The sequence below is a fragment of the Triticum dicoccoides genome, chromosome 4A (genome assembly GCF_002162155.2).
Source record: "Triticum dicoccoides isolate Atlit2015 ecotype Zavitan chromosome 4A, WEW_v2.0, whole genome shotgun sequence".
In the NCBI taxonomy this organism is placed as follows: domain Eukaryota; kingdom Viridiplantae; phylum Streptophyta; class Magnoliopsida; order Poales; family Poaceae; genus Triticum; species Triticum dicoccoides.
Window position 1 is genome coordinate 589,016,666 of NC_041386.1, and position 8,921 is coordinate 589,025,586.

Below are 8,921 nucleotides of genomic sequence, written 5' to 3' on the forward strand. Positions count from 1 at the left end.
TATATCGATCATGTGATGAATAAATCTATGCTTTCCAATTCACCTTTATACATTGCTTGCCTTATTGTAACCCCTAAATTGCACACACTCAATTTTTCTCTACAATCTAAATTAGTCAAATAAAAAAAAATAGCAAACTAGCATAACATATTTCGTCATGATGCATCAACGGGGCGCGGCGTGCCGCCGCGCGGGCATCGCTAGTAAGTAAAAATTCTAACTATTTGAATCTCACTGGAAATTTCATTTGATTTCTTCAGGCCACACACAGTCCCTCGTTATTGTTTGCCACAGAAAAAAAAACCGATCATCTTTCGTGCGTGAACGGCCCGAACGAGCCGGTGGCCGGTGGGATCTAGAGTGTTCGGAGCAACAATAACACAGTCTCCTCCCACAAAAAAAGGAAGAGAAATGGTCGTCACCCGTTAGCCACACGACGCATAGCGGCCCCACCCGTCATCGAGACCCACCCCATCCCGGGCCCCACACGTCAGCTTGCGTGCCTCGCAAGAAGATGGTGGGCGAAAGAAAAAAAAAAGAAAAATCCCCACTCGCGACCCCTCTCCGGCTATAAAAGGCCAACCCTAGGGCTAGGTCCGCCTCAGCGTGTCCCCATTCCGATCCGTTGGCTTCTGTTCATCCATTCCCCCTCCCGGCGCCGCCTCCAGCCTAGGGTTTCCTCCCGCCGCCCGTCCGCCCCACCCGCCGCCATGGCCCGCCGCAGCGGAGGAGGTACCTGCTCCGCCCCCCTCCCCCTGTATGTATGGTTCCGCGTTCGCGATATCTCGTAGGGCGTCCCTCGGATCTGGCGTTCGCGTGTAGATTTGGTGCTTAGGTCGAACGGATTTGGTGAATATGTGCGTCTGAGTTAGTTTGTTGGAATGATTTGTTGTGGGTTTTTAGATGGTGTGGTAGTGCGGTTGGTTTGCGCATCTCGGTGCGGATATCGCTGGATCTGTCGTAGATGTTGCATAGGGGTTTCCGTTGTGAAATCGAACGGTTTCTGTAGTCATCGGAGAGCGGATTGCCCTCGAATAATTGGCTGCGGATTTCCCATTCCCAGGCGGTTCAGACAGGGGCATAGAACAAATTGTTACCCGTTTGTTTTCTCTTAACAAGGGCCTGATTTTCGTCTGTCCCTTGCATTGTCGGGTCTCACACCTGTAATTTGCCACTTGCTGATTTTAGGAACGAACTGTATTTCTATTGATCATTAGTAGGTCCATTGCCCTCGAATAATTGGGTGCAGATTCACATTCTCATTCGGTTCAGACAGGGGCATATACAAATCTGAATCCTTTTTTTTTAATATGAAAAGGATGCTGGTTTCTGTAGATCCTTTCTTAGATGGATTCATATAGCTCTGTATGGCTAATAATTTGTTGTCTGCTCTTTTATGTTAGGATCTGTAATAAATTACATGCGTTCCAGATTGGATTTGATATACTTGTTATATGGTTTGTAGTTTCCATTTGATGTTACACCATTGCCTCTTTGAGTAGCCATTACGGTCATTTATACTGTCTTGGCTTAGTTAGGAGGCGCATATGAAATGAGCATCTGATGCTCATCCAGGCCATTTGAGGGTGCAACTCATCTGTGTTAACTAGATGTGCTCCCCAAGCAGCCTTAGACATTTCATAACTGTCATGTTTCTGCATTGTCTGTTCCAATCAAGGCAAGGTATCCGACCTGTTTTTAATTTTTTAATGTTATTGTCATGATTGGTTTATGAAGTTTGATGTTTGCCTTTTTGAGTATCTATTATGGTTGTAAATACTATCTTGGCTTAGTTAAGGGGCATATAGAGATAATTCTGTTGGATTTTATTGTGGGAACCTCATTTATCTTATCTAGGAGTCCTAAGAAGTCCTCAACATTCCTTCATTCTCAAACTTGTCAAGTATATGCTTATTGTTTTAATTGATCATGGTTGAATATTTGGGTACTCCATTTGAGTGGAGTGGCCAGACTGTATCGGGGCTCTTCAATTGATTATTTAATTTAGTCATTCTCCTGTTACTTGCCTTCTTGAGTAGCCATTATAGTTATGCATACTATTTTGGTTTAGTTAGGGGGCATATATAAATGGTTGTGTTTCAATCACTTGGGCTTTTCATAACAGGACATCATTCTTTTAAGAAGCTGTTCTTTTGAGCAGTCTTGCACATTGTATTGTTTACTCCTTTATTATTCTCGTTTTCAGTGTGTGTAGCTCTTGTTCATTAGTCTCAATCTAAGTGAACTAGCTCAGATGCACTCTCTGTGTTTGTTTCATTAGTTTTGATGTAGCATAGTTGCACTCTGGTTTCTGTTTCTTAATTTTCTCCAGCACTTACAATTTTGTTTAGCAAAGTGATGTGCCTCTTGAACAACCATCTGCAGCTATTTGTATATCTGCATTTGGTTCAGACAGGGGGCACATAACAAATGCAATCTTTTGAGGGAATGGATGTGTTTTCTGTTCATCCATTCTTAGAATGATTTTAACACTAATTTGTTATTGTGTACAAATGTTCTAGTGACATGCTGTTATTGGTCAGTGGTTTCAGCATAATTTATCTTGTCACATATTGATCATCTTGATTTGTGTTACTTATGTGATATGCTATCCCATGTAAAACTATTTTCTCTAGTGAATCTTGCTGATAACTGTAGTTGCCATTGTTATAGTTTCCTACTATGAAAATATATTACTTGGTATTTATGTCCTGGTAGATTCACTTTTTGCCCTTGCCTAACAGGAAGGTCTTCCCGCCCTGCTCCACGTGCTGCTCCAGTGAGAAACCCACCAGCGCCAGGTAATTATGTCATCCTGCATAATTGATGTTTTCTGCAATGACAATCTATTCAATCTGATGTTGTTCTTCATCTGCTCTTATTCAGTATTTTGCCTCAGTGTGACTGCTAATAGACATTAACTCTTTGCTTTCTTTGCAGCCCGTCCAGCTCCTCCACCTGCTGCCACCCAGAGCAGCGGTGGTGGTATCATGAGCGGGATTGGGTCCACCATTGCTCAGGGTTGGTTTCTTTTCACTTTTAACTGCAATGAAGGCCAGTATACTCTCACAATTCAGACACTAACATTTTCTCGTCCAAATATTTCAGGCATGGCTTTCGGTACTGGCAGTGCCATGGCGCACAGGGCTGTTGATGCTGTGATGGGTCCCCGCACCATTCAGCATGAGACTGTTGTCGGTGAGGCTGCTGCATCTATGACTCCAATGGACAATGCTGCTGATGACAAGTGTGGCAACCCTTCCAAGGCCTTCCAAGATGTATGCCTCCCTCATTTGTTGATATGCTTCATGTTTTGATCATTTGGATTAGACACTTAAAGAATGATGTTCATGCTTCTTATGTTTTGATAGTTTGGATCAGTCTCTTGAAAGAACTAGTTGAATTGTCTTTGCCATGCTTCATATGTTTTGATCATTCTTCTAAGCTACACAACTAATTTGTCTGTTTTTCTCTCCAACATCAGTTACACGCTAGCACATACATCCTCCCCGTCAAAATATAGGATGTTTTAGCAGTTCAAATTGAACTGCTAAAACATCATATATTTTGGTACAGAGGTAGTAGAAATTAAGTTACTTCAGCATGCCCATTTTTAAGTAAGATGGCACTTGTATCAGCATGAGGATCAGTGTAGCATGCTAGTTTGTGTCAGAATGAGGAATTCTCTGAGTTGATCACTTCTGTACATTTGTGGTCATGTGGACTAACTGTTCATTGTAATTGCAGTGCATCAACCACTACGGAAGCGATATCAGCAAGTGCCAGTTCTACCTTGACATGCTGAACGAGTGCCGCCGTGGAGGAGCAACTCTTTAAGCTACTATCTTTGCTTGATTGGGGCTTAATTGGGCAGATCCTGTTTTCAGTCATGATGATGATGATATATATCTCCTAAATAATTCATTGGCAATATTATGAACCTATGCCACAGCTTATGTCTATTACGTACCCTAGTTCGTGGTCTCTGTTGTCCCGGGAGTATTTCCTTGTATTGATGTTGGAATTACCTTCATGGCAGTGGGTTTATAAATATGGAGTTTGAATATGGTGTGTTGCGACTTCATTTATTTGTATGGTTTTGAGAGCTTGATATGCCTGTTGCATCTGTAACCCGTTGTTCCCTTTAAATATGCTTGCCACAAGTGCAGCACCAGATGGAGTGGGACAAATCTTGCAAAATGGATCACAAACAAGTTCTTGGCCATTTTTTTCCTGAAACTTAGGACACTAAATCAAACTTTATTTTCAAATTATGAAGACTGTTGTAGTTTCACATATTCTATTGGTGCACCAAGGTAGCCTGTCATGGATCCTCCATGCCTATTTGTAAAGTTTGCTCAATATTTTGGGCAGCCTAAAAATACAACCAGTTGTTGGAAATATATGTGCTGCTATCAAATCCTGTGGTCGCTGCATTTTTCTGTTGCCACAATGCCCCATTTACCGTGATCATGTGGCTGCCTAACGACTAAATCCGATTGATTCAGAGTGAGATGAACTTAAAGAAAATCGAATCTTGGGAGGCGTTTGAGTTCATCGGTCCGTCGATGAATATAGTATACCATGCGGGGAGAGGGACACCTCCATTCCTGGAGAAGCGGGACACCCGGAAGAGTGATGAGGCGGCGATGACGAGGTTCGCAGCTGAAAATCTGCACCTCGTGCAGGCGGAGGCAGAGTGGTTCTGAGGGACAATGAGCAAGGAGGACGAGGCTGGCCCCTCCTGGGTGAACGCTGTCGACATACAACCTGACGATGACGAGTAGTATGTGCGTAGTGTGTACGTAGGAGTATTATGTTTAAGTTTTAATGTTTTAGATGTGTAGATCTTTGCATATTTAAATCTTTGAATGTTTGGAAGTTTGTATTTATGAAATGTGATAGTAGTTGTGATGTTCGTTTGATTTTTTTTGGATGAGTGCTCCAATTTAGGGTTGCTGTTGAACAATATTATTTTTTAGTGCCCTAAAAATCATCCTTTTGTGCCCTAAAATTTACTCCAACAGATTTTTGATTCCTTAAAATAGGGCAGTTGTTGGAGATGCTCTTACCCTGCGGTGGTCCTTCCGATGCCATCGAAGTCTGGTATCATAGCCAAAATACAGGAGGCCGAGTCATATTTCGACAAATCGTCCACATAAAGCTTGTTTCGTGGTTATGTTGGCCCATGGTACACTGGTAGGACCGCAATGCTTCCCCTGTGCCGCCCTCATTGATGCCAATTCAAGGGCGAATCGACATTGAGAGAGGAGTGCCCCACTCAAAATATGAAATTCCACTAGAATTTCTTTGTTATTTTAGAAGAAAAATGTCAAAACTCTGTGAATTTGTACAAACTATGAAATTCCAACATAATTTCTATGTTATTTTAGAAAGAAATACCAAAACTATGTGAATTTGTACAACGGTGAGCCCCACGCCTATAGTTTGCGTCCAATTAGAACAACTTCTAGGTCCACCCCTACGCCAATCCCTACAGTATGCCTCGATGGGTTGACGATCGTGAGCGGGGGAGAGGTCCTCCTGGATAGTCATTTTCTGAATTTGGTCCAACGCCTCGTTTATCATAGTGAGGGTCGCCGAGCTTGAGGGCTTTGGGCCAGATTCCGTTGTGACGGGGGCGGTCAATGCCCTAGCCAATCCTTGATTTCTACAGGCCGAGCTAAGCTCGGGGTGTGGTACCGGATCCTCGAAAGGGGTCCGAACAGTCAATCGGAAGTTAAGGACGAATCTTGATCCCTGTGTGTGGATTCCACGCCGGGGCTTGAGATCGAGTTGCTTCGGGCCGAGGATAATTCCTGGCCCTTGTCCGCCACTCCGTCGTGGGAGCTCAAGGCTGGGTGAGCATTGTGGAGGGACGGTTCGGCCCGGCTTCTGCCTCTAGCTCCTGCCTCGATGGTTGGGGTAAGTCCTCCGCCAACATGATGGGTTCGGGCGAAGGTGGAGTCTGGCCGCCGCTCGAGGCGGAGCTCTCCTGGCTCGAGGCTGCTGGGGCCGATCCGTAGATCGGATCGGAGGGAGACTCCGGGGCGGGCGCGACGAGGCCCGCGTGGGAGCGGGATGGGGTAGTGAGTCCGGCGAAGACCAGATCGACCCGTGAGTCCGCCACATATTCAAGGTTGCCGAATCGAATTCGGTGTTCGGGGGCGAGGTTGTCGATCTGATCCAAACGACCAGTAGGGTTGGCGTGCAACACGATGCTGTCGAACGCGAAGAGTTGACTGGGGACGAAGAAGTCCCCAGATCCGGCGCCTTCTCCTATGATCAGGCGAGCCATCGATCCTCTGAGCGATCCCACGACGGAAATCTCAATGAAAGCACCAATGTCGGTGTCAAAACCGTCAGACCTCGGGGTAGGGGGTCCCGAGCTGTGGATCTAGGGTCGATGGGTAACAAGGGACAAAGAAAACAGTGTTTACCTAGGTTCGGGCCCTCTCTAGGAGGTAAAACCCTATGTCCTGCTTGATTATATTGAAGATATAACATGGTTACAGAGTAGATCTACCTTGAGATCAGCATGAGCTAAACCCTAAGGCTATGAGGTGCTGAATGTAGCCCTAGCCCTAATGATCAGGGTAGATCTACCCCTCGGTTTATATAGACACTGATAGGGTTAGGGTTACCGAAGATAGATTACAACAAGGGTTTAAAGAGATCCTGCGCCTTCTTGACTTGGGGGGGGGGGCACACCACGACTTCATAGATCTCGTGTCAATATGCGGCTCCACCAGTCCGGCCCATGTACAATGGGCCGTCGCCCCGAGGCCCCCTTAGTCCATGACTCCCTCAAGGGGGTTACCCAGGTTCGGGACCTCAAGGTGAGCTAAGACCCTACATCATGATTTATGATTGTAATGATGATGGAGCACCTCATGCGAGGGGGTTATAGGGATGATGATGAGTATTGCTACCGAGATACTAGTCTACCAGAGTTGATGGGCATGTCTACCCCTAGCCCCGACTTATATAGGTGGTGGGGGTAGGGCTTTCATGTAACCTAACCAATCTTATGCCACCGTCATCTTTGCTTGCACGCTAAGATGGTCCCCTGGCCTCTACCCACCCCCGATATATGTCTTGATGTCGGACCTCCCTCAGGACATCTGGGCCCCGAGGCCGATGATAACCCACAAGTATAGACGATCATTTGTAGCCTTCTTCGATAAATAAGAGTGTCGAACACAACGAGGAGCTAAAGGCAGAACAAATATTCCCTCAAGTTCTATCGACCACCGATACAACTCTACGCACACTTAACGCTTGCTTTACCTAGAACAAGTATGAAACTATTTTGCAAGAATAAAACTACGAGTACTTTGCGAGAATAAAACTACGAATAAATTGCAAGGTAGTAAAAGTAGATAGCTTTTGTCAACAAGAAAGTCATTTGTCCCTAGGCAATCGATAACAAGTACCGGTAATCATTCTTGTAATTCTATATGAGGGAGAGGCATGAGCTAACATACTTCCTCTACTTGGATCATTTGCACTTATGATTGGACCCCTAGCAAGCATCCGCAACTACTAAAGATCATTAAGGTCGTGAAACCCAACCATAGCATTAAGTATCAAGTCCTCTTTATCCCATACGCAACAACCCACCTACTCGGGTTTAAGCTTCTGTCACTCTCGCAACCCACCATAAGCGGATCATGAATGTATTGCAACACCCTACAGCGGGGGCCCCTCACGTTTGCGTGATACGGAGGGCACCGTAGGACAGCACCATAAATAAAATATACAATCATACCAACCAAGATCACGATTAACCCATAGGACAAAATGGATCTACTCAAACATCATAGGATAACCATAGATCATTGGGAAATAATATATGGAGTTGAGCACCATGTTTAAGTAGAGATTACATCGGGGAGAAGGGGTGCTACACCATTGCATAGAGGGGGAGAAAGTTGGCGTTGACGGTAGCAAGGTTGTTGATGTAGATTGCCGTCACGATCCTAGCCCCGGCGGCACTCCGGCGCCACCGGGAGAGAGGGGGAGAGAGCCCCCCTCCTTCTTCTTTCTTGGCCTCCCCCCTAGATGAGAGGAGAGTCCCCCTCTGGTCCATGGCCTCCATGGCGGCGGAGGGGCGGGAGCCCCTCCGAGATTGGATCTATCTCTCTGTTCACTTCGGTTTCGCGTTCCCCAAATCTGGCCGAAAACTGTTTCTTATATTCCCAGAGATCCGTAACTCCGATCGTGCTGAGATTTTAACACGGTTTTTTTCGGATATAAGCTTCCTTACGCCCGAAGTAGAGCCCCAACCAACGTACGAGGTGAGCACAACCCACCACCACGCGCCTGGCCCCTGGGGAGCGCCCTGGTGTCTTGTGGGCACTATGGGCCCCCGTTTGCATTGATTCCAAGTCCCAAAAAAATCACATATATTCCAAAATAATTCTCTGTAAAAATTTATCGCGTTTGGATTTTGTTTAATATGGATTTTTTGCAAAACAATAAACATGAAACAAACATGAACTGGCACTGGGCACTGGATTAATAGGTTAGTCCAAATAAATCATATGAAAGGTTGCCAAAAGTGTATAAAAGTTGCATAATATTGGCATGAAACAATAAAAAATTATAGATACGATGGAGAGCAATCCTCTCACTCGGGGCTTAGCTGCAGTCGAGCACTCGCCTAAGTTCTCTCACTAAGAGGCTTAACGGCAGTCCAACACTCGCCTAAGTTTGGAAAAATCCTACCGAGTGGAGAGCAATTCTCCCACTCGGGGGCTTAGCTGCAGTCGAGCACTCGCCTAAGTTCTCTCACTAAGAGGCTTAACGGCAGTCCAGCACTCGCCTAAGTTTGAAAAAATCCCACCGAGTGGAGAGCAGTCCTCCCACTCGGGGGCTTAGCTGCAGTCGAGCACTCGCCTAAGTTCTCTCACTAAGAG

General features: G+C 45.6%; 1 protein-coding gene and 3 non-coding genes across 4 annotated transcripts; all 4 read left to right on the forward strand.

Moving 5' to 3' along the window:
* Positions 1 to 586: 586 nt before the first annotated feature.
* LOC119287045 (uncharacterized protein C6C3.02c-like) lies at positions 587 to 4,111 on the forward strand. Its single transcript, XM_037566536.1, has 5 exons — positions 587 to 732; positions 2,745 to 2,801; positions 2,941 to 3,021; positions 3,109 to 3,278; positions 3,748 to 4,111. The coding sequence occupies exons 1-5, from the start codon at positions 711 to 713 to the stop codon at positions 3,835 to 3,837; spliced, it is 420 nt and encodes a 139-aa protein (XP_037422433.1). The 5' UTR covers positions 587 to 710; the 3' UTR covers positions 3,838 to 4,111.
* Positions 1,225 to 1,363, forward strand: LOC119290416. Its single transcript, XR_005141924.1, has one exon. It is a non-coding gene; the product is annotated as a small nucleolar RNA snoR138 (small nucleolar RNA).
* On the forward strand, positions 1,524 to 1,639 carry LOC119290391. The gene has a single exon (XR_005141902.1). It is a non-coding gene; the product is annotated as a small nucleolar RNA U19 (small nucleolar RNA).
* On the forward strand, positions 2,360 to 2,515 carry LOC119290417. The gene has a single exon (XR_005141925.1). It is a non-coding gene; the product is annotated as a small nucleolar RNA snoR138 (small nucleolar RNA).
* Positions 4,112 to 8,921: the final 4,810 nt, after the last annotated feature.